At 35.3% G+C, this 25,631-nt stretch overlaps 1 protein-coding gene across 5 annotated transcripts in view; it reads left to right on the top strand.

Annotated features, from left to right (window-relative positions):
* The first annotated feature begins 1,915 nt into the window (after window positions 1–1,915).
* Window positions 1,916–25,631, top strand: part of TBC1D32 (TBC1 domain family member 32) — a 71,179-nt gene continuing 47,463 nt past the window's right edge. For 2 of the 5 annotated variants that reach the window (XM_032101580.1, XM_032101576.1), the window contains exons 1-20: window positions 1,916–1,987; window positions 4,173–4,327; window positions 7,575–7,736; window positions 8,885–9,062; window positions 9,704–9,775; window positions 10,921–11,046; window positions 11,942–12,020; window positions 12,165–12,265; window positions 12,346–12,407; window positions 12,908–13,052; window positions 13,796–13,855; window positions 15,696–15,786; window positions 16,057–16,194; window positions 17,585–17,677; window positions 17,935–18,077; window positions 18,772–18,896; window positions 20,016–20,214; window positions 22,043–22,125; window positions 23,755–23,893; window positions 24,391–24,478. In XM_032101580.1, the coding sequence (XP_031957471.1) occupies window positions 1,922–1,987; window positions 4,173–4,327; window positions 7,575–7,736; window positions 8,885–9,062; window positions 9,704–9,775; window positions 10,921–11,046; window positions 11,942–12,020; window positions 12,165–12,265; window positions 12,346–12,407; window positions 12,908–13,052; window positions 13,796–13,855; window positions 15,696–15,786; window positions 16,057–16,194; window positions 17,585–17,677; window positions 17,935–18,077; window positions 18,772–18,896; window positions 20,016–20,214; window positions 22,043–22,125; window positions 23,755–23,893; window positions 24,391–24,478 (2,305 nt within the window). In that variant the 5' untranslated portion in view covers window positions 1,916–1,921. Of the gene's footprint in view, window positions 1,988–2,089; window positions 3,766–4,172; window positions 4,328–7,574; window positions 7,737–8,884; window positions 9,063–9,703; window positions 9,776–10,920; window positions 11,047–11,941; window positions 12,021–12,164; window positions 12,266–12,345; window positions 12,408–12,907; window positions 13,053–13,795; window positions 13,856–15,695; window positions 15,787–16,056; window positions 16,195–17,584; window positions 17,678–17,934; window positions 18,078–18,771; window positions 18,897–20,015; window positions 20,215–22,042; window positions 22,126–23,754; window positions 23,894–24,390; window positions 24,479–25,631 lie in introns of those variants that run through there. The other 3 variants (XM_032101579.1, XM_032101578.1, XM_032101577.1) reach the window with 3 other exon arrangements.

The raw sequence follows: 25,631 nt of genomic DNA, 5'->3' as shown, positions 1-25,631 counted from the left end.
ACTTAAATTATTCACATTCCTATGTTTCAGAGTTTGAAACTCTGCTTACCTTATATGCTACACACTCTAAGAATTTGTGTATTTGTCGTTTCCTTTAAGTTTCTAAAATTATAGAAGCCAGCACTGTGACTTTCTAACAATGATGGGATCTTATGAAGGGTTATTTGTATCTCATGCCTTCCTGAACTGGGGTTAGGAGCCAGGCTTTCCTGTTTGTGCAACCAAGAGAGAACATCTGGAATATTTTTACCAAGGAGAAGGAATTCCTAGTATAAGAGAGAGTGGAATTTCACCACTGTGAAATCCACATGAACAATTCCACAGTGATTGCAACCTCTCTCATGTGACAGACATCCATCCATGTAAATTCATTGTATTTCAGAACAGTGTTGTTCACTCTGGAGTATCACCCTCAGAGGGTGTCTGCCTGGATGCATCCTAATAATCACGGCCAATGGCATCTGAGCTCTGCCACCTTTGCTCATGAGAAAGGGCTCCAGGTTCCAATGGCTGCAAAACGTGGCTAAAGAAGCTGGATGAAATACAGAAGGTGGGAGAGGGTAGAAAGGAATGGAAGGATTTCAGAAACACCACAGGCATCATGAGGACATCTTTCTGTGATGCCACTACAAGTGCAACTTTTCTTATAAGGTGTTTTATAAGATAGGGAAGGCTTGTTAAAGTGGGGACTCTTTCAGTAAGGAAATGCTGAACACTATGTACATTGAGTTTTTTCTATTCCTTATCAGCTATTAAACTGAGATGCTGTCACTTGAATCAGTGCTTGTGAAGTGATAAAGGAATTAGAAGTATTGCACCACAGCGCCTCTCAGCTGGTATGGGGAAAGAAAAGAAGCAAACCACTTGGTTACCTGTGAAGGAAGAGCCTGGCATGGATGCGGAATAAACTGCTGTCACTTGTAGCCTATTCCAAAAGGTGCACTTAGACGATGGGGAGAGTGCATGGCCAAGTTAACAGGACTCTGGTTAATTTACTGGAGACCCTTTGCAAGTAGCAGTCAGCAGACAATTTTCCCATCAAGGAAAGGGGCAAGGACGGGCGCCTTCAAAGGACTGAGGAGCTCAGTGATAAAGATTTCACAGAAATTCTGTTGCAACTGATCAAAATCTGGTTTCTGAGAACTGGCAGTAAGATAGGTTTATGTTTCAATTCCTGAATTAACCCTTTTCGATAGAAATACTGCAGTTTACATTCCTAGTTCTACTGTGCAAATAGATACCCACGCTTAGGTAGAGCTCTATTAACTGAAGGGGCTACAAGTCCAGTTAAAGGAACAAGTCCTTACGGAAGATTAGCGTTACATGGAAGATTAGCATTAAAGGACACGTCATCATGGAAGATTAGCTTCCCCCACCATCAGAATCACTAGAAAAATGTAGGAGGGAAGGATAATAATGAACTATGTAACACCCTGCATGCAAGCACTGACAAACATTGTTATGAGTACTTACGGTAACTAGATTCTGGTTTATTATAGCTAAACTAATAGAAATTATTTCAAATCAAACTGCTTCTGCTGGTTTTTTGTGTTATGCATTTATTTGTTGGAGAGAAAAAAAATACTACTTGATTTTTTGTAATGTTTCCTTCATCACAGGAGGGAATGGAGAGTTAAAAATAGGACTGAAAAATTCCTTGCCGTTCACTATTTTACTTATTGAGACAATCTGCTCCCCTGCTGATGTAAATTGGGCATAGCGGCATGATTGTATTCCTCTGATTTCAGTGGGAAAGCTGGGGGCCACCACCCCGGGCTGAGCAGAGAGGAGCCTGAACTGAGAGCGGAGCGTCCGCTGAGCGCGGCCCGGCGACCCTCACCGCACGCGCGCCCCCGCCGCAGCGCCACCCCGCGCGGGCGGGGCGCGGGCGGGGCGCGGGCGGCCGCTGCGGCCTCTCGCGATGTTTCCAGGGCCCGGCGAGACTCGGCGGCGGCGCCGCGGTTGCCAAGGGCCGCGGCCGCCCAAGGTGAATGGCGGCGGGCCGGGCAGCGGCGCGGGGGCCGGCCGGGGAGGTGGCCGGGGCTGCCCTAGGGCTGGGCTGGGCGGGACTGGGAATGCGGGGCTCTCGGGGCGCGGGGAGTGTGGTGGAGCTGAGTGGGTGCGTGGGGAGAGCGCATCCGAGGTGCCCGGGCTGAGCCCGCCCGCGCTGTCAGCGATAGCTGAGGGAAGCACCTGGGCAGGTTTAGCCTCTCCCAACGCTTGGGAAGAGACCGACTGCTCTCCTCGTGCGTGGGTTGTCCCAGGAATCCCGGGTGCCGCCCAGCACTGGTGCGCGGCCGAAGGACGGGCGGTACAGCGCGAGAAGCGGTAGGAATTCTCGCCCTGCTCGCATTCTGGGAACTGCTCTCCTTGGTTTGTTGCTAAAACTGCCTGCCTGCTCAGGCGAAGGCTTGTGTAAAGATAAATGCTGGCAACAACAGGCCGCTTCTGAATCCTCCCCTGGGTTGTGGGGCAGGATTTGCATTCTGGGACAGTGCCGGGACCTTGAAGGGACTGCCCTAACTGGGCTTTGGGTAAAGGTGTATTTTAGGGAGAAAACGACCATTTAAATGTTGCCTGGAAGCTGAGTGGGGGATAAGCCTGCTGGGAAATAACCCCCAAACCAACAACTACCAAAAAACCAAGCACAACAAACCACAAACCTTTACGAATGAAATGTAAGATATGTATCTTTGTTAGTGGTTACATAAGTCAGGTATGACTTTCCAAGGAAAACTGGAGATGAAGCTGCAATGTTCTCATGACTTCTCTCTATGAATAATTTGAGCAGAGCTTTGTACTGCCAGCCAGTATCTGGATACCTTGGGCTTTTGAAAATCCCTAGTTATACCAAAACGCTAGGTGATTTTTTTTTTTTTTTTTTTTTTTTTTTGGTGATTAGGGTATTATCTGATGTTTTTATAGACCTAAAAATGCATTGATTTTAATTAAGTATCTTGAGATTCTGTAAGAAAGAAGGCTGCAAATTTAAGATTATTACAGGGAATTTGGGGTGTTTTGTTTGTTTGCTCTGAATTTACTTTAATCAAATTTCTGGTAAGATGACTGAATTAGTATTGAATTATGTTGGATCAAAATAAAATGTTCGGTAACTCTGCTATTTACAACAGGGAAGTGCTAACTTGATGAACTGTTACCTTTCATAAAAGATACCTCCAGCTAGTGCTGTACGGCTTTTCATTTTTTTAATTTTTTTTTTTTGCTTGTTGATGCTGTTTGATTCTTAAACAATAATTTACTATATTGTCTCTTCCAAGTGTGTGTGTATTTATTCACAGGTGCTTAAAGAGTCCTTAATTTTTTTGACAAAAACGTCAAATATCTCTGAGTAATTTTTCCTTAAATAGGCTATAAATATATAAGCTAGAACTGCCACTGAGGTTTGAAAGTATTCCATGGCATATAAAGATTTTTAAGCCATTAATTAATTAAGATCAGAATTGAGCTTTTGTCTTGTTTCACAGCCCTTGAAAATTTAATTGATAGTCTGTCCTCTGGACTTGACAGATGTTTCCAGTTTCTCACTGCTTCTGCTCCTCCCAGTTTTTCCCAGCAGCTTCAGTTTAATTTGACAGGACTCTGTCTAGTCACTGCAGTTGATTAGCACAGGGAAATTAAGCAGTTCTGATAATTCCACCTGGTGCTTCCAAAAGCTCACAGCACTTTCAGTCATGGACACAGCAGTAGCACTGAGTAGAGGGATCTCAAAGTCAGAACTGGGTAGTAACAGTGGATGAGAAGCAGGTGAGAGACTTAGAAAATTTTCTTATCAAGATACAGTCATTATATCTGTAAAACGGTTCCTCCTTTTTATTTTTTTAGCTTACAGTGTGGTCTTGTGCCTATATGATGGGCAAGTTCTCAAGCAAGTACAAATAGGAGTATTCAGGCTTTTCTTAATGTAATATCTCCTTTAAGAATATTATGCTACAGTATCAGGAGTTTTATTGAAACTGATTTGATTGTTTTGTTTCCGGTTTATCTGAAGATAAGCTGTATCAAATATTTCCTGTCTGTGATTGTGTCTTTTGATAGAAAATCCTATTCATAACAGTAAAAAAGTGGCAATGTAAGGGATTTGTGCTTTTCTTAGCATCTTGAGGAAAAACAAAACTATGAGAGTTTCTTATTCTTCTGTTTGTTTTCTACAGATGTCTCACTTTACAAGTGAAGATGAAGCTCTGCTACAGTCTATGCTTAGACAGTTGCTGCAGAGTGTGAAGGAAAAAATCACTGGAGCCCCATCAGTAGAATGTGCAGAAGAAATTCTCTTGCATTTGGAGGAAACGGATGAGAATTTTCACAAGTAAAAATATTTTTGCTATTTTTAGTCTTTTCAAGAAATTGGTATGTGTTAAACTGTATTAACAGTTGGGAAAAGTCTACACTTTATATTGCTTTGTAAATATGTGTGTATTTATACATATATAGATATTCCTGTCACTAATCAACTCTCAGGTGATGCTAATTTAAAGAATAAAATTAATGTTGCCATTTTCTTGGTCTGGTTTTTTTTTTTCCCTCCACTCTTCCTAATATATTTTTACTGTAGTAGTAATTCATGAGCTGTTTGTGAGAGAGGAATTTACAAAGCTCTGATGCGTGTGCACATGGAATGTACTAAATGCACACATGAAAAGGAGCTAGAAGAAGTAGTCACTGAAAGCTCTCAGAATAGTTGACACCTGCTAGACAAGATAATCTTGTTTTTCAAAATGGAGTACTTTTTCAGAGTGCTATTTGGCTTCCATATTTGATTGTTCTCTCTGGCCTGTATTACTGAACGTGTCTATCTTATCAGGTAGTCATTCTTTTAATTTATGTTTAAGTAAACCGGAAATGTATCCCAGTCACACTTCTGTAAAATCAGACTTGACAATGTGACCTCACTTACATGCAGTCTAGATTTCCAGATCCCACGCTTCTCTTTCCTTTCCATGATGTTATAACTTGATTATATTTTTACTACATGGGAGATTTTTAGTACACATTTTATGACAAGCCAAGAGAATATCAAGCTGAAATGACCTGAAGACATTTTAATAAGGAACGGAGCTCTGTGACCTGACTTCTTCTGAGAAAGCTGGTTCCCTGTCAGTTTTTTCAGAAGTGGCACTATTTAGTCTCTTAAATTTACCTAGGTACTGGCATTGCTTTGTCAGTGGTATGAGTTAGGTGAAAGTAAATAAGTGAAATAAAACTAAGGTTTATCTAAAATTTCACTGTAATTTTAAAACTTTGAAACTTCCATGTGTTCTGAAGATTCTTTAAAAGGTATTTTAGCTCAGTTTTAGTTTTTGTTACGAATTATATTGGATTACACTGTTGCTTGTACTCTTGTGAATTTTGAGTAGTAGGTTGCTGGGTGACAAGCATGAGGGTAAAAGAATTTGGTTGTAAACATATGAAAGTTGAAAGATACATGTAATTCTGAAAGAAAAAAAATAGAGAAGATTTATACAATAAAGCTCAAAAAAAATTGAAAATATTTCTGTCATTTTTTCTGAGAACTTAATAGAATACCCAGGGTGAGGGAGTAAAGTCTGTAAGGAGTTGAAGCAATGCCTATATAGCTTTTCCTTTTACAACAGTGAAACCTTGTCATCCATTACTCTTGTATGTTAGAAAATTGGTGATCCTAAAGATACTTTCTTTTCATGAGAACAGTTTTAATTTACATTTAATGGGAAATCAAGTGATCTTTAAATGCAGAACATGAGGATTACTCTCTGGTGCTGTAATATTTCTGGAGGTATTCTTGTCTTGTTTGTGACCCGTGGCAGTACAGACTGGTTTTCGTGGGAAGTCAGAGAGGTCATATGGTCATTTATAAGTGAATCCATTTAAGAAAGTTTCTTCTTAACCCATCCATCCAGATTGCAGGCTCCGTTATTAGTAGTGTGTGCTTTTGGACTGTCCAATGCTCTAGTTCAGCTCAGCATTTTGAGCAGTACTGTTTCTGTAATTTTACCAGATTTTGAGACCTTACTTTATCCTTTGTTCCCACTTCGATGTAGAAAAGACAAATGCAGGTTCCTCAGAAAGCTAATGAAAAGGAAAATTGAATCAAGTACAAAACTTCTGTGCAGTAGTAGACATCAGAATTTTAAACTACATAAGTAGGATGTTTCTGTTACATTAGAGGTGTTTTTAACACCACCCCAAGCATGAATCCTTTGTAAGCCCTGCCAGATCAGTCTGAATTGATTCAGCTTGTGAAGTAGTACTGTCATTGCTGAAACACATAATTGTTACAAAACATTTCTAAGGTGGAGGAATAATGCAGAAGATAAAGACTAGAACATTAGACATAAAAGTAGTGGTCTGAATAGCGATGTGGCTGCTGTATATTTCAGAGTGAAGGAGTCACTGCAAAAATATATATATGCTGGAAATGTTGCCCTTTTAAAACAAAGGGGAAGAAGTTTCATTAAAGCTTTCATGCAGTGGAGAGTTGTGTGCAATTTCACAAATGAAAACAGAAATATGTTTTGCATCTTTCTTGAGGTGTATTTCTGTTACTTTCACTGAGAACAAGAATGGAAAGGTAGGAGAAAAGAAAAATACTGACACACCTGATGGAATCCAGTGAGGAAGTAACTATCATGATACAATTTTGTGTGCTTTGTTGTTTGGTTTTTGGGGTTTTTTACCCAAGTTAACGTGAAGTAGTTGCACATTTGATACAATGAAAATAAAATGATACATCTACTGAATATATGATTACTTTTTTTTTTTTGTATGTTTCTGTTTGCCTTGCCCTTTATACAAATCAGAAAACCAGCCAAAAAGAAAAGTTGATTTATTCTGAGCAGTACTCTTCAGCAATTTCTATAGCTAATACAAAGTTGGAGGACCCAGGGAGAGTCTTTAGTTTGAAATCTCCCTCTGATTATTCTATTCTTTTAGCAAGGATCTGTGGGTATCTGATCATTAGACTGCAAAGTGCTAAATCCTTGACTTTAATGTGTTTGTGTAATCACAGACAGCTGTTTTGTCAGTTTGTCTGATATCTGTGTACTGTCATGACACATAGAATTTTATAAGCCATAGGTATTCTCACATGCTCTAATTTATAAACTGTGTTTTCTGTGTACCTTCTCGTTTTGTATGTATGCATAAATAATAATACCAGACAGTTTATACTCTAAGACAGTGCTATATTCAGAGTGCTACAAGGAATGTTTCTTTCGGAATTTGAAATTTCTTGATACTCTTTGGTTTCTACCTAGAAAACCTTAACCTTTTTTCTGAGTGGATTTTTACTTCTAGAAGAAGCACAAAGTGAAATTGTGCTATTTGGTAAACTAGCTATTGGTTTTGTTTCTTCTACTTGGTATTGTTTCTTCCTACAATATGCTGATAATGACCATATTGAAGAAAATCGAACTGTAACATGTTATTTCACACTCCTAAAGTTTATTCTATGCAAGTCATACCTCAGGTAACAGGTCTCCTGGGAGAGAAGGTAGTGGTTGTTGATACATCATGTTGAAAATGTTTCATGGTGAATCAAGGAGATGTTACATTTTAATTTTGCTTGTTTCTCGCAGCTATGAGTTTGTGAAATACCTTAGACAATATGTAAAAAATACTGTGGGACCTGTGATTGAGGAAGAAACAGAAAAATGTACCTCTGCTCAAAATCAGGGTGAAATATCTGGCTATGACACACTTGTCCAACATCTTACTAAGAAGACCTGTGAATCGAAAGAGTGAGTATATACATGCAATTCACATCTGTTTCTTCTTTGTCTGAATCTTCTTTTCTCTTTTCCATAATGCTTTTTGAAAAAGTAAGATCCGAACCAATAACAATTCTGAACCTGTAACCAAAGACAGTGCTAAGCAGTTCAGACAATGCCAGCCTACACTGCAATTTGTCATGCTTTCTCTCACCTTGGAATTAAGGTTGTGAACTATTACATAAAAAGATTGGTAGCAAATATGTGACATTTTTGAGGTATTTAGGATTTTAGCATCAGTGGTCATTTTTATATGCTGCAAAATAAGAAAACAGGAAAACAGATGTTAGGATGACCATTTTTCAGATTATGCTTGTATAATTTTGTTTCAAGGATCAGGACCTTAGGGTTCTTGTGCTCATTAAAATTGGTAGAAGAAACTTCAATGAACTAAATATGTGTCTTATATTTTTAATTTGACATGTAGGAGGATATTAAAGCACAATATGATAATTTGTATCTTTGATGACTGTAAAATAAATAATTGTATCACTGAGGTAAAAAATAATTTGAAATAAAACATCAACATTTTACAACAGAATGCTTTTCTGAAGCATTTTTTAATCTTGAATTGCTTCCCCGTGGATATTATTTTTCTATTAATGGAAATTAGAAAAACCCTGGTTTTGTTGAAAGAAAATTATTTTGTGTGCTTGACCTGTACTCAAGATCTTGAATTGGGATAATGTGTTCACTTCTACTGGTTCTGCTTGAGTTTTATAATAGAAGAAAAATTGGATGTTGAGCTACAAGAAACAAACAGTAATAAGGATGAGAACTGGCTTGTTTTCTCAGGGACAGATCCTCCTTTTTGGTGGACTCATGTTGTTCTTTCTTAAGAAAATCCCAAAATAGAATTATGCTAGTGGTAATTGAATGGTTCTGGAAGGAAAAAAAAGGAGTTTTATTGTAATTTAAAATCTCGTTAACTGAAACATGTAAGGTTTCATTGCTCAATTTGGATTTGGATTTCATATGCATTCATTTCTGTAAGTTCAGTGAGTTCAATTTCAATTAGCATTATGTCATATTCATTTATTCATGATGTAGCGATTTTTTCGTTTTTCTACATAGTGATTTGTATGTTCTTTAATATTAAAATCATATTAACTTTGAAGATACAGAGAAATGATGCATGCCTTGAAGAATGTCATGATGATTGTGGTAGAATCTTTGATTAACAAGTTTGAAGAAGATCGGATGCATGATAAGGAGCTGGATAGTAAAGCAAAGAAAGAACGTCAGAGTGGCTATTACACAGACAACTGTTCTGACAGTGACTCCTCCTTCAACCAAGTACGATGGGTTTTCTCTCTGTGTTATGAAATAAGCATGATACTGCAAAATTGTTAAGTTTCTGTCAGTGGAGACTGAGAATGGCCCTAGAGAATGATTAATTTTTCCCTTCTTTTTTTGTATCCTAAACACAAATTATTTACTTTTCTTTTGGTTTTAAGTACTAAGCTTATACTAGCTACTTTAGGCATCATATGCTGGATGAGATTAGTATGATGCCCATATGCTTCAAAGTACCTATCCAAGTGTGATATAGAAAAAGATAAGATAATGATGAAAGCAGAGCGTCATCTAACTTTTGTAATTTTACTGTAGAAGCCAAATAACGTGCAGTTCATTTCCAGACCACCGTAATTTGCTAGATTGCTTGTTGAATAAATTATTTTAAAGATTTTTTGAAGATATGGAAAACTTTGAAGTAAAGCAAACAAAATATGTCGTGGTAATTTCATTATCTTAAGTTTAACTTTGGGCAAACAGCAGAAAACATTTGGAATGTTGACTTTATCGTTAAATTAGTATAAATGTTGGAGTCCTAATTATTAAAAATAAATTAGGTATCAGAAAGACTGATGATTTTAATGTTCTGCTGTTCAGTTTAATAAAATATACTAATGATCATTTTATAATGTGTATTACAGAGTTATGCATTCATGAGTCAAGAACAATTGCAGCTGCTCACAGAAAGGCTTGACCCTATTCAGCCCAAGGAAGTAAGTTTAAAAGCAGAAATGAAATGTTAATACAAATGAATGTTTATGGCATGTTGGAGAGCAGCCTGTATGTTCTTAAGAGTTCCTATGTACCTAAGTGGAAACTTGTCTTTGTTGGTTCATATATGTTGGCTTCAGTGCAGAAATTCCTCTGCAGTGCAATATTTCATTGTTTGTAACCAATCTGGTTCAAAAACTAGTGTTGCAGCAACTATCTATTTTTTTTAGAAGTCTATGTGCTATAGATCATCATTCTTAGTTTAAAAAAAAGTTGGTTTATGATAAATAAAGTAACTGAACATTATTTGCCCTGCATACATGTCCCTTGTCCTGTTTGATAGCTTCTGTATCGCCCTTCGAGTTTTCCCTGTCGGGAGAGATAGATATGTGCTGATTTGCCAACAACCTCCTGCCAAATGGAAAATACAAAGTCCAAGTTAGGTTTGCTGTCATATCAGTGGCAGTACTAATTTGTGCCTCTAACCAGCAATCAGCACCAGCTGCTGATATTTTTGAGGCTTGGAGAAATACCAGTTTCAGTGTGCTGTTTTGATAAGACTTGCTGGGGGTTGTCTGGCAGTTGAAAAAGCCATGGTAGGTAGGAACTGGTACAAACATTGTGATGGACTTTTATTAGAAAACCAGATAAAAAGTCTGATGCTATTAAATGTTATTAAAATGTCCTACAGTTTCTTTCAGTAAGATGAAATAAATTGCTAGAGATTGCAGTTGTCTATGAATAGAAAAAAAAATTGCTTGAAATTATTTAGAATGCTGATGAAAATTTCAGCAGTATAACACAATATCTAATATCTGTGTCTACTTTTCCTAGCTGAGAGCTTTAGAGAGCTATATTCCCCAATAACAAAATATTTGATTACAGGCAGAAAGTAGAACGTAAACCTTGCATCCAGTATTGAAAACCTATTTAAAATGGTTTTATTGCTTCTTTGAATGCACACATTTTCCCCACTCAGTGATGTAGTGTTTTCTTATCTGTTTCTTATCTGTTCTGCAGCCAGGTTCTGTTCCTTCCTTCCTGCCTCCCTCTTGCCTACCCTCCCTCACTCCCTCTGACTTGTAAATTATGGATTTCAGAGGTTGCTATGAATGGATTTTTGATGTTTATTTTTTGACTGCTTCAGATTCGCCAAGAAGCTTTGCAGACGCTGTGCTTGGTCCCTGCCTCTGATATCCTGAGTTCTGAGAGTTGGCCAAGTCTGCGTCAGCATCTGACGATCTCTCTGGCAGATCCTGATGCAACCTTCAGTGTAAGGGAATGTTTTGTATTCAGATGTGTATCCAAAGAAAGGAGTACTGAAGAGATGTAAAAAGTTACGTACATATTATAAGTAGTCCAGCAAGGTTCCAAGACATTTTATTATTTGCGTGTGAATCAAATAAACAATTTTTTGAAGTAAAAGAAATACAGGATTCCAGTAAATTTTGGTTTAAAGGACTGCAACAGGCTTTCAATAGGATTTTTAGATACCAAAGTACTCATTTGCATTTCTTTTAATGGCAGTGAAGATGTCTGAATTTCTTTTAGCAAAAACACACTTAAAAAAATGGACATAACTGTTCTGTAAAATAGGTCCTGTTAATATTTCCTACTCAAGTCAGGTTTATGCTCCATGATGATGAGAAAGTGATACATAGTAATATCATACAGGCAGTGATGAGGAAAAAAAAAAGACAGCTGCTTAAATGGCTTTTAGATTATTTATTATGTCAATTAAACTTCTTCTTCTTCAAATTTTAAAGTGATTACCAAATAAATAGGAAAGTTGCTTCAGCTGCTGTCATATATTTCTCTTTCACCTGAGTTCTACAATTTCTTTTAAAACAGTGATAATTGCAATTATAATATATTATATATAATATATATATATATTATAATACATAATGGAAAAGTAATGGTCTACTTCGTAACTCAGTGAGGCTTTGCATTGGTGCTGTAGTTCAAGTATTTGAATAAAATTTCCTTTGAACTGTAGATTTCTGTAATCAGAAACGATATTTTTATAAAACATGCTTAACATCTGCACAGATCTCTAGATGAATAATATGTAATATTGAGAATAATGCCTCTACATATTGATTATTTTGCAATTATAATACACAGTTAATGACTATTTAATACATTGCTTGCTTTTTCACCCTTAGGAGAAAATCCTTAGATTCTATGCAAAAACCTTTTCTTCTTCTCCATTTAATATGACAAAAGAAGTCTATACAAGTTTAGGTATGTGCATTTAATTACATTTCAGACTTCATGAGTCACGTACTTTTTGAAAAGTTTTATAATGAAGACTGTATAAGAGTCTGTTTTGTCATTGTTGTCATGGAGGTGAATTGTATTTTGTTGTTGGGTTTCTTTTTTTTTTAGCAAGACACTTGGAGTTGTACTTTCTTTCTGGAGGATATTCTCTTCATATTTCAGCTGGTCTGGATGTAACTAACTCAGATATAAATCGTTTACTTAAAAAGGTATGAATGAACTTTCTGTACCTTTTCTATCATTACTGAAACATCATGCATTAATTATTTTTTAATAATTATGTTTTCAGGTTCGCCTTTTAAATGAGTATCAAAAGGAAGCACCATCTTCCTGGATTCGACATCCAGAAAAGTATGTAATCTTCAAAACCCTGTAACTGTTTCTTAATTTAATAGTTATTGACATAAAATAGGATGCATGTAATTTTAGCAAAGGCTTGATTATAGGATGCACAGTGGCTCGTCAGTGACAACAGGGGAAATAAAAGTAAAGGGTAAGAAAAGTCAAATATGGAAGTTGCATAGGAGTAGTCATATTAAGCTGCTAACAGCTTTTGGAGTGTTCTAAGTACTTTTGAACAAAATAATAGTTTGGATTCAAGTGTAGCAAGTGTAATATTTAGCACTTAACAAAAGATGTAATAACTTAGGAGAATATAGATGCATATTAGTTTTATTTGTGGTATTACAAAGAATTAATACCTATACTAGATCAAAATAAAGATAATGCTGTTGATATTTATGATCTATCTGAACAAGGTTTTATGAGAAGTTTGTTCCTGAATATTACTGGTGGAAAGACTTCAGTGATATTTTTGTCTTCTGTCCATTTTTTCCTATTTGTGTCATAAGGTACATGGAAGAAGTAGTGGAGAGTACCTTGTCACTTTTGTCAGTAAAACACAAGCCTAATCATGCTGCCTCTCCAGATTTCTTGAGTCCAATGCACTTCTTGGCTCTGCTAGATATCAAAGCGGTGTGGTTTAAGAAGTGGACGGTAAGCAAAAACCCGCAACCCAACAACGCATAATTTATTCATGTCCGACATGTATTTTGGAAAGTTTGGGTTGTGACATCACAGACCTATTGTGTCCTATAACAACCTATACTGAGAATTGTAATTAAGGAAGTGCAAGGTCGTTTTAGACTTTTATGTCCACTGCTTTTCAATACTACTCTCCACTTCAATTTCTGTTCAATTACTAGTTTTCATGAAATTTCTGAGTATTTTCTGTGCTTTGTGACTTCAGTCCCTTTCATAGAATTGACTGACAGCCATCAAAAGATGCAAGTAATTTTTTTGGAAGAAGTGATGAGCGTGAAAGAACAGTTATTATTGCACATCATTATATTATATTATTATATTACATGTTACACACAACTTGCTGACTTCCAGTGGACATTAGAGCTTCTTCCAGCCTACCATTTATAAACTTATGATGTAGAATTTACATAGCAATGTCAAAACACTACATTTAGTATTTCAGTGTACTTACTGGTTTTCTGTTTTTACTGCATGTTCTACTACACTTTTTTCTAATGATGTAGGGTTTTTTTGTCATAAATGTACAAAAGTCTCGGTTGAGTGTTATACTGGTTTACTTGAGCTGGAGTTCAGTACATTGAATATGTACAGTACATGGGATGCCTAATAGAACAGAATCAGGGATAATTTCTACTTTTTTAGTTAAAAAACAACATATCGTTGCAGCTGATATTACATCTTCTTTGTCATTTAAGCATGCATATTACAGCAGAAGAGTGGTATTTAGGCTTCTGGAAAGGAAATATAAATCCTTGGTAAGTACTTCTATTAACATGTTTTATTGATTATATATTCAACAGTAGTCTGTAAATAAAATTTATTGAGAGAACGAGGGCTAATGACTTCAAATTGAACGAGGGTAGATTTAGATTAGATATTAGGAGGAACTTCTTTGCTATGGGAGTGGTGGAACATTGGAAAAGGTTGCCCAGAAAAGTTGTGGATGCCTCATCCACAGAAGCGTTCAAGGCCAGGTTGGATGGGGCCCTGAGGAACCTGGTCTAGTGCAAGGTGTCCTTGCCCATGGCAACTAGATGATCATTAAGGTCCCTTCCAGACAAGGCCATTCTGTGAATTACCAAGACAAGTTTACTTGCAACTTTTTTTTGCACATTGTGATTTGGACTATTTTTTTCCTCTTTTTTTCTTGTTGGAGCTATTCCATGTTGTTCAGCTGGATAAGCCTTTTGGATTTAACTTTTTTTTTTTAATTTTTCTTTGCTTAAATGGGTCATTGATAAATGCAAAGAAGCGTATGGCCAGCTGTGAGTAAGGGGAATTTGGATATTTTATTGCAGGTGTTTACTTGGGATTATAATTTATTGGTTATGTTGCATTCATATCTAGAATTATTTCCACAAATGCATAGAAATGGAAAATGGTGCATGAAGAAATATCATAAATACTCTGTGCTATATTTTGATTTTTGACAAAAAGAGGCTAAAAAACTGCCATTGTATTCTTTGAAGCATTAAGGGTTCAGAGTCAGCAAGATAAATCAAACTCGGAAAATATAGTTATAGAAAATAGTTATAGAAAATAGTTATAGAAAATAGTTATAGAAAATATAGCTGTTAATCCTATCATATATTTTGTACGGGCAGATCTCTTTACTGGGGTGGAGGTTTCATTGTTTTCAATAAGACCAATGTAGATGTGGGATCTATTCATATAAACAGGACTTGGCTATGTTTTATAAAATCTTGAAATACAAATGATATCAAATGTAAAATATATGGGACTGATAAAACCTTAAGATGGAGAAAAGGACACAGACAACTATAAGAGACCTTTATCTTTTTTTATCTGTGTGCACAGAACAGAGCATAGAATAAAGCATGATCCATGCAACAAAGAGTTTATAGTAGAAAGTCCATGAGCAGGGTAGTCTAATCTAATTTATAAGCACAGGGTAAACATCCGATTAAGGCTGGGGTTTTTTTATTGTATATGTCTGTATATTTACACTTGCGAATAAATCTTGGCAGCTCCAAGCTCTAATAAATCTAGCTATTCTTCTCAGATCATAAGAAAATAAAAAAAATTAACTCTATCCCAGCTGAAACCAGGACAATGTGCTTTGTGTTTCCTTGCTACAACCATGCTTATAATTTTTAAACTTTTATAAACCTTGATTAGATTATGATGCTATGACAGTGATACACCACCAAGAAATGTAATAGCACTGACAGCACCTGGCAACCAAACTTATAGTTTAGTAAGTGTATTCAAGACAAAGTTTTTCACATGTGTAAACTTAAAAATCCTCCACACTAATGATGATGGGGCATTTGCAGATTGCTGCTGACTTCTCAAAACACTTGCATGTTATGTTCTCTCTACTCTTCTTCATAGATTATCTTTATGTGTATAGAGCTGGCTGTGTGATAATGTAATAATAATGGTGATATATTTTAGTAGCCCTGTTAAATTTTGCCTTCTGTTGGTTTATTCATCCAAAGCACTGAAAAATTAAGTCATGGAAGTGAAGTGGGTATTTAAGTTCTTGTGTTAAAGGACAATACTTGAATACAAGAGAGAATGAGTTTATTGTGAAATATCAGGTACTTTCTTATTTTGTGCTTTATTCCACAGATTAATGCAGCTGTCCAGCAATGTCTTGATTATTTTGAATTTTGCAAAGCAGCAGTTAATAAAAATTCCAACTTTTCCCAGCAGCACTGTTGTGAGTATCTTTGCATGTCTTGCATTATATGCACATACATCCACATTCTTTAGGTTTTTGAGCATGCTACCTCAAGAGGAAGACATTCTATCTATTCTATTTCTTCCCCAAATGCTGTATGACTGTCTTTCAAGAGAAAAAGAATAGTGGTGGTTAATTACTTAAGCTGTCTTTATATACAAAATGATCCGCTTGTGTTGCAGGTAGTAGCTAGGTACTGTAAAGTAAACTACAAGGGAAAAGTTCTAATTTCTTGCTTTATTGTTACAGGTGATATGCAGAGTTTTTCTTACACTGGGCCAGAATTGCAGTACATCTATTTTGTTCATTCACTGTGCCTCTTAGGAAGATTGTTGATCTATAAGCAAGGCCAGAGTCTCTTTCCAGTACAGCTGAAAAATAAAAAAGGTAAGGGAAGAGTTGAGGAAAATGGAACCTGTTGAGAAACACTGTATCCATACTTGGTATATATTTGTATATTTGCACTGCAATATTGTGGATGTTGAAGAACAACACTTTGTTCACCAATTCTGGGCCTGGAAACTTTCATAAAGGTGGTGTGTGTATATACCTATATATATCTATATATGAGCATCTACACAGTTTTTTATTCTTTGATGGATGTGGTTAAATGGATCGCTTATGAATTTTACTTTTAGTATAATTATTTCATGTTGAAGGACAGTTGGATCAGTCCTTCAAGTGATTCAGTTTTTCTAGATATGAGTAATAGCTTCTGTCAAACCAACTGATGTAATTGGTTGGAAGAGAGACATGTCCAGGGACCAAAACTGGTTTTCAGGTGTGAAAGAAAAATCAGTATTTCAAGCTAATTGCAAATTGAAAACAAGTGCTGTGAGTTTAACTTATTAATTACAATAAAATAAAAGTAGAAGAGAAGTTCTGTACCTGTGGAACAGAGGTGTTAATAGGGATACAAGATCTAAGATGGAAAAGCTCTTGGACATCCAAAGAAATCTACATCGTGCAGGGTTGGCAGATGGAAGTGTGTGAGGGCAATTGTAGCATTCCATTGCTTTAGTGTCTCTATTAATTCAATGTAGAATTCAAAGCATTACTGGATACTAGTTCTGTGACTTGTCTTTTATCCCTATGGTTAGAGGATCAAGATTTGATAGATCCAGTGTAGGGCAGTTGTGAGTTAGAAACATCTACTAACAAAGTGCTTTTGTCGTTTATGCATTACCTGTGTAACACCATTCCAGCAGAGATCCAGGAGTGGTGGTTGCTTTGTTCTTTTCCTTACAAATGTAACAATCTTGCCATTTCTCTTCTTAATAGTGTCCTTCTCAGCTTCATAGATGGCAACTTTTTTCTCACAAATTGTCTGATTTATTAAGATAATTACATTAAACTTGGAGCAATTGTTCCCATCTTGCTGCATTTCTTGGTTTTGTTTCAGACCTGAGAAAGAGTTGTCTGACAGCCTCTCCCTTTTCCAGTAGTCTCACTTAATCTAATAGTAAGGCAATGCTTTTTTTCTATAGCCATGTATATTCAGTATTTTCAAATGTTAGCTGCCATTTGTTACAGTGAAAGACATTGTACAATTTCAATTGGCTAAATTTATAGCAAGATCAAGTCTTAGAAGTTGATCATGAAATACCTTAATAGAGTCCCAAGGACATGCATGTCCTTTGCTTTATCATTTGTATGTGATTGATCTCCTCTATTCAGCAAAGCATTCTTTACATATATTTACAAAATCCATTTTTTATTTAGAAAATTAAAGTTGTACTTTAATTTGAAAAGTACTTTCCTTTTTTTTTTTTAATAGATAACATATCCATAACTGATGTGTTGGTATTATTTACTCAGCTTATTTATTACTCTCCAAGTTACCCAAAGACAGCTTTGGCAGCACATTCAGGTAAATGCTCTTTTTTTTTCCTTATATGCTAATATATTTAGCTATAATGAGGCATATGATAACTTCTTTTACAATCTTTAATTTGTGTCTGTTATTTGTGCAGTTTTTCTCTTCTCTTCCGCCCTTACCCTTTCTTCCTCCCTCCGTGTTAAATCAGCACTTAACAAAATTAATAATAATTCAGAAGCAACTACATAAATTATATAGATATATTTGTGTAAGTTAAAATATAAATACACATTTCTTGTGTTCACCAGACAATTATTCTCCAGAAAGTCTTGTTATGGAGATCCTGCAAGTTTTTTGTGATCAAACAGGACGTGCTACTGAATGTTTGTATAGAGATGCAGTGATAGATGCCCTACTTCATCCTGTTCAAAGTTTGCTGAGTGGCACAGAGGTTTGTAATAATCTTCCAAATGATTTTTACATGTATAGAATATTGTAATTTTTATGTATTTTCTATGTAGAAGGTTTATTTACTTACATAATGTGGTAGCTTCTGTGGTATTTTATACATTAGCTATCATATTGTGCATTGAGTAGTTTAGTCTGTTACTATGATTGGTCTGACATTGAAGTCTTGTGAATAGTAGCAAAAATTGTGTTGTAGTGAGATTGTTTCCTTAGGGAAAAAACACACCACTTAATTTTTTTGATTGGTTTTGCCTTTTTTCTGATGTCATTGGGATATTTCTTGGATGAATATTTGCTCTACCTTTTATTTGAAAGGCAACCTACTTTTATTTTTAAATTCAATTGGCAACTTGGAAGCTAGGTCTTCTCAATAACGAGTATAATAAAATACATAATTCTCTGGGAAGCTACTATTTTCTGAATTGATAAAAGAAAAAGGGCTGGTGGGTTTTTTAAATTTTATTTTTATATTTTAAACATTTCTATAAGGATTATGAAAATATTGGGAATTAGTGCCCTCTGTGATGAAGATTTCTGTGTGATGACATTTGAACATAGGCTATTAAGCTATTTAAGAAATTATCAGAAAGGTGAGCTTCAGGTTCTGCATACCTAAGCCAGACTTGAAAAAACAGCTTTCACAAAAGCAATGTTTTTTTTTTTTCTCTTCCAAATAGGTGTATATAAACTGTCTTGAAACTGCTTTACTTGATGTAGCTGATATTTTGGCAAGGTTTGCTGCTTCAGAAGATGGTCTTTCTCTTCTTCTGTATGGAGAAAATGAAAAAAATGCCAAAGGCAGGTAATAGTGCATTAATGAATGGCATTAGTGAGCACTTCAATGAATTACATTGTTCTTACAAGACTCATTTTCTCTTCTTTCATTTATCTATAATGTGATACATTTTGGTTTTGTTTGGAGTAAAATATCTGATTATAAATTAAAATAGTAAGTGTTTTAGAGAATGTATTAGGGAGATATGTGTAGAATGAGGTGAAATGACAGTGGAAAGAAATAATTAGGGAGGTTTTTGTGTTTTATTTCTTTTTCTAATTCGTGTGAGAGCTTTCCTTTCTCTGAAGGTAGTTCCATTATATTCATAGTGTTACTGTTCAGACCAAAGGCCTCTCTTCTTCATTTTTCTTTGTTTTTAGAATAAATAGTAAAATCAACCAAATTTATTGAAAGAATAGATTTAATGTAGTATTCACATTTCAATACATCTAGTAGAAACAGATCTTGTACAAGAAGCTGTCATGTGTAACACTGTACCTAATTTAGAATCTGTGTGTTCCTATGGGTAGAATGTAGTTAGCTGATGCTAACACTTAAAACAGCAGTAAAACTGAGATGAGCCTTTGAAAACAGCTAAGCTGCAGGTCATGAAAATGTTTGGAATGTATGTCTTCTAAGTGGATAAATCTCAGAATTGCCTATGTTTTTAAGGGGGGTGGAAGTAAAAGTTACTTTTTTGGAGAAAGAGTTGTCCTTGTCATTACGAATCTGCAATATTTCAGAAGGATATCTTGGATAGGGAAAAGAACAAGGACAAATTTTACCTTATACTGATATCCTTAACAGTGATAAAGCAGAAGTGAAAATGATTGTCTGGTTACTCTTCCCAACTGGACTCCTATTAAATACAGAGTCTGTGTAGTTCATGGTCACGTGGGCTGCGTGGAAAGCAACGGATATACTTTTGCATTGCATAGATATATTTGCCAAAGTAAAATCACTTGTACATTTCTTTTCTTCTGACTGTTATTACAATATAGTTTGTCCCTCCATAGTGGGTCATAGTCTCTTTCTGTAGTTTCTTTTCCCCTAAAAAAAAAATTAAGTAAGTTTAGTCAGAGGATCTGCTTTAAGGTTTATTGTTTACTACAGAACAACATTTAAAAAGTGTTATTTTATTTCTAGTCTTACAGCCGCTCGTGTAATTGTTCAGTTCACAAAGAAACTTCTTCATGACAACATTTCTCTCTTATCTGGATCTGAGCTTATGTCAGTTAAAGGAGCTTTCATTTTTGTATGCCGTCAAATGTACAGAACTTGTGAAGGCCTACAGATGCTAATTCCTTATGCCTTGCATGAATGTATTGCAGAGGCCTGGAGAAAGGTAAATCTTGCTTTTGGATGGGGAAAAACCTTACTGTGAGACGTTCAGCTTGTGTAATAGTTGTTCTTACAGGTTGATCATATTTACATAGTGAAGTAGCGCTTGAAAATGTTGTAAAGGTGAAGTCCTGCTTGAAAATTTTACTTCTGAATGTGAACCTTGCAGAAGTTTAATTTGAGTCTTCCATGCCAAAGATTAAAACAGGAACTCTTGATGCATTGGTAGACCTATCATTCATTGTCCTTGATGATAGAAGCCACTTCATGTCATGTTAACTGCTATCCACCACAGATCTTTCCTTCACTCTTGGTTTGGGATATTTTGAAAGAAAAGACTTCTGAGATGTCCTTTAGTAATTTTTAGTTAAACTGGTCTTCTCAGTGGAAGATACAGAGGGAAAAAAAAAGAAGATGCCAAACATTTGTTAAATAATGAGGTGACATTGAAATATTCTCGGGAGACCATAATGAGAAGTGCCAGGCAGGAGTTTTTATCACAGGCAGACTGTTTAAAGCTTTTGATCGGCATTTCCAGTTACTTCCTCTAAAACACCACAGCATTTACACACATACAAAAGACTTCTTTTCACATTAAAATCTCTTATTATGGTATAAAACATAATATAGACAAATTGTCTTAACATGTACAAGATATGTAGACTGAATGTGTTGAATAAAAGCAAAGTTTAACTAACAAGAAGTTTCTTCACATCACTTTAGTAGTGAGATGTAAACTGAAGTAGAATCAATATATTCTTGACTTCAAGAATCAACAAGTTACTACAGGAAAGTCAACTCCATCATCTTATTACTTTTTAAATTTTTTTTCTGTCATTGTTCAGTTTTAAGACACCTGAAGTTTATAAAATAATCTACCATTAATAGTGTAGCAAAAATGGTGGAGTATGGTGGACTCTTTGCAAGCCGTAGTGTCAGTTTTTTAGTGGATGGACTGATTATTTTATCCATTTCTTTTACATGTCTCCTGGAGTTTTAAGACCAATGGAGAAAGAAGTTCTTTCTTTTTCTTGGCAGGTTCTGATGAAATTCTGAGACAGAATTTATAGACATGATAATAAAAGGGGAGCACCAGATCCAATACAACTGACTAATTTAATAGAAGATTCTTTTGTTGATTTAGTACATCACATGTATAAGGCAGTAAAGTAATAACTGCTTACTTTTATTTCAATGGGGTAATTTGCTTTTTATCCCATAAACATAAAAAAACCGTAAATGATTAATTTTAAATATGCAGTCTTTCATACCAGTTATTTTCAAATATAATTTAAATTATAAACTAAATCAGATATGAGAACATGTATATATATTTGTTTGTAGCTCTAATCACATCCATACCAATACAGAGAAATTTATATAATTTATAAATAAATAAAATAAAAAGTGGCAGAATTAATAAATAGTATTGTGTTGTTTACTCCAGAGGCTGTTATTTCCATTGCCTGTGACAGAAATTGAGTTCAGAACTGTGTTACAATTTTTCCTTTTTTTTCCTTTTTTTCTTTTAAATGCCAGTTTTTGATTTCGGAGTCTCCAGTTGGAAAACAAAGAGGTTTATTTAAGAATTCTAATTTAAAAAATTAAATGTAATAGCTTTAAAATTGTTTATACCCAAACAAGTAAAAAATAAGTTTTTCTGAAATAAAAAAAAATGTAGTGGAATAGTGCATTCTGTGCTAAAGACTAGACTACAGCCTGATCACTGTGGTTTTTTCTTTTGTATATAACAAGAGAATGAACAAAATCTGAAGTTTTAAAATGGTGTATATAAACAGTAGGGAGCTTTTTATTTATTTTTCATTTTACAGACAAGTTGTCTTTCAGAAAGAGTACCTACTCCTGTAACTGATGCAGACTCCATTTCATCAATAAGTCAAGAATCAAAAAACAGGTAACTTGGTACTTAATTTATGCACGTGTATAAGTGTGAACACTGCTACTTTAACCACAATTGAGACATCTTGTAACCCTATGACTTTGTTGTAGTTTGGTTCCAGCTGGCAAGTAAATACCACACAGTCCCTTGCATCCCAATGGGGTGGGGAGAAGAATCAGGAAAATTATGGGTTGAGATACGAACAGTCTAATAATTGAAACAAAGTAAAATATAGTAATACTAATAATAGTAATACTACTAATGGTAATAATAACATTAGCTGTAATGAAAAGGAGAGAGAGAAGTAACACACAAGAGAAACTAGTAAGACACAACTCAATTGCTCATCACCCTCTGACCGATGCCCAGCTCATCCCTCAACAGTGATTGGCCCTTTCTGGCCAACTCCCTGCAGTTTATATACTGAGCATGACTTCCCATAGTATGGAATATCCCTTTAGCTGGTTTGTTTCAGCTGTCCTGGCTGTGCTCTCTCATGGCTTCTTGTGCACCTGCTCACTTGCAGAGCGTGGGAAACTGGAAAGTTCTTGACTTGGATAAGCACTACTTGGCAACAGCTAAAGCATCAGTGTGTTACCAACATTATTCTCATCCTAAACCCAAAACATAGTGCACTATACCAGCTACTTAGAGGAAAACGCACTCTATCCCAGCCAAACCCAGGACTTTTTGCCAAAAGGATAGTGGTAGGTAGAGAAGCCATCCTAGCAAAGGTCTCAGTAGAGCTACAAAATTCTTCCTCACCTTTGAGAACTTTCATGGCTTAGAGAGTGGTGTCTAATCTATGTAAAATTGACTTATAGTTTATTCTCTCTGACTAAAGAATTGGGTTTGAGGAAAATGTGAATTGGAAAGCACAGAACAAAATAGCTGTCTGTTTATCTTAGGCCTTTGATGTGGTGCTAATTTAAAATGCTGTTCTGCTGAATCATATTTACACCTTCAAAATACTGTGTAGCAAGATTGGCAGCATTTTGACTGAAAGCCTAATACATACCAAGTGAAAGGTGTCCTTCCTTTTGTACTGAAACGTAAGGTCCTGTTATAGAAGTTTGTATGCATTAAGATGAGAAATACACAATTTGTGAGTCTGAAAATTCAGGGCAATGTTGATTTTCCATTTACTGCTCTTAGTATATGAAGCTATTGTGTAAATATAGCACCTTTCTTCATAATTCTGTACTAATTTTTTGCAGGAACCTTTAGCTCCTCAAATATGAGTTCCTCATAGTGTTTTTACATTGTGGAGAAATTCGGTGCCTGTTTTGCCAACATGTAAATGCCATGTTAATATCTTAAGACTGTATAGAGTCAGATTGTAAGTCATACGTATGTTAAAGGATAGCAAAGGTCTTTTGGGTTGCCCATTACATCATCTTTCTCTTCTGTGTTCCTACCTAACCTTAGTTTTGCCATGCTGAGTTTGAATGTTCACACAAAATACGGTCTAGTATGTTATCTTTTTCCCTAATCCTTTTTTCAAGCTGACATAAACTTATAAATTCAGCATAGAGTCCAGTGAGTAAAGTACTGTTGTTTTTCAAAGTTAGAAATTGTACTTTTTCTTTTTTTCCCATGCTTTTTTACATATAATTTTTAATTACTATTTTGTTACTCTTGCAGTTTGTTATGGGAAGAGACTTTGTTAGATGCCTTGCTAATTTTTTCTACTACACCCAAAGGACTATTTCTGCTTCATAGTACAGGTGCCATGAATGACTGTGTGAACTTTATGGTTAACAGTTTATCAAAAAAAATCCAGGTAAGCATTGCAGTCTGTACAGTTTACTTTTTACTGTAAGGTTTGAAAAGTTAAGAAAAATACTGTTTTTCTTTTCTTCTAAGTGCAATTTTTTTTAGGCAATGGTGGTAGGTCATTTTGAAATCTAATAGTGCTTGAAATATAACCAAAAAATCAGATAATATGCGTTTTTAGGACAAGAAAAGTAATGCCACAGGCATCCTACTGAATGTGTACAAAAACATTATAACACTAATGGTTTTATTTGCTCATATAGCATGTCTCAACCACAGTATTTTGTGTTTAAATTTTTATAAGATACTTGATAAAGATGTTTGGTTTGGAATCTGACCCTGGTAAGTCTTTAGAGGGTAATATCTATGAACTGTTCAAGTCTAAACATAAAGTGGATTAAATTCTGTAAACAAGTGTAAGAAAGATCAATATTTAAGAGATCATTTGAGAGTTTCATGCCTTCTGAATAACTAACACTGCACTTTTATACTTCTTATCAACAGACAAATGAATATGAGGACTTTGGTAATAGAATCATTGTTACACAAATGGCAACAACACCAATGGCTGCAGTAGCTCTGCAGAATTCAGGTAAATTGAAGAATAATGTTTTTATGAATAATAACATGCTGTAGTCTTGCATTTTAGAAAAAGAGAGAAAGATGTTAAAAAAAGATCAACTGTGTAAAATAATTACGCAGTATTAACAAAGACTCTTAAGTGTCTGTTAATTTCTTCTTGATGGAAATTAATTCTCTCCAGCTTTCAAGTCATTCATTAATCTTGATGCAGAATTTTAGGGTTTGTTTAATTTTTTCTTCTGATATTATGCAAAATCTTTACTTCACTGGTTTGGATTTCCAGAAATTTCTTGTATGTGTATGAAGACATTTGTACTGTTTAAAAATAAGTTTTCGGGTGTTTCTTATTGATCTGAAGCTCAGAATTAATAACTGTTGATGTCTGTAATTTGTCTGTACATTTCCATGGTTACTGAGTACTCAAAGGGTGAGGAACTGCAAAGGCCCCAGTGTCATTGGTGCAGTTATACATTAGTGAGATGTAGATGAGATTGCGCTACAAGAATTGTCAATTCAGACAAAGTCCCTGCAGAGTCAATCTCAGATAACGCAACTGTTACCATATTATCAACAATCTGGGTACTCATTAATATCTTAAGTTGCCAAGGAAGTCCATGAGGTACAAAAGTTGCAAATCATCTCTCTGAGTATCTAGAGGTGGCTGGCGTTGACTGAAAGACTGTCAAAAAGGCAGGCAAATTCTGCCAGTCAAGGAAACTGATTGTTAGTTACTATATATGCCTCCGGGATTTTTTCAGAAAGCAGGGAACAGATCTACTGAGGAGTTACCCATCTGTCCTATTGTAAGGTTTTCAGCCAAATTGCGTCTTATGGCCCTTTTATGCCCTGTGGCATCAGAGATAAATGATATACCAAAAATAATCAGCATTGATTTTCAACCCTCACAGCTTGTGTAATGTATGTAAAGTTTCTATTAAGCCTGTAACTTACATTTGAGGATTTCAGAGTTAGATGGCTCTTTCCTCTTCTATTTAAATATTTAACATTTTAAATTTTAACAATTTAAATTCAGCTAGTAGTGCTTCTCTTAAAGGTTTTTTTTTAGTCCTTTTCATTGTGGTATGTTTTAATTTATTAATGAGTTATAGTGAATCTGTATTTTTAGAACCACAGAGACAATACTGGCTAAGCCTTGATCTGTT

The sequence above is a fragment of the Corvus moneduloides genome, chromosome 3 (genome assembly GCF_009650955.1).
Source record: "Corvus moneduloides isolate bCorMon1 chromosome 3, bCorMon1.pri, whole genome shotgun sequence".
Lineage (NCBI taxonomy): Eukaryota > Metazoa > Chordata > Aves > Passeriformes > Corvidae > Corvus > Corvus moneduloides.
This window is presented reverse-complemented; position numbering and strand designations above follow the sequence as displayed.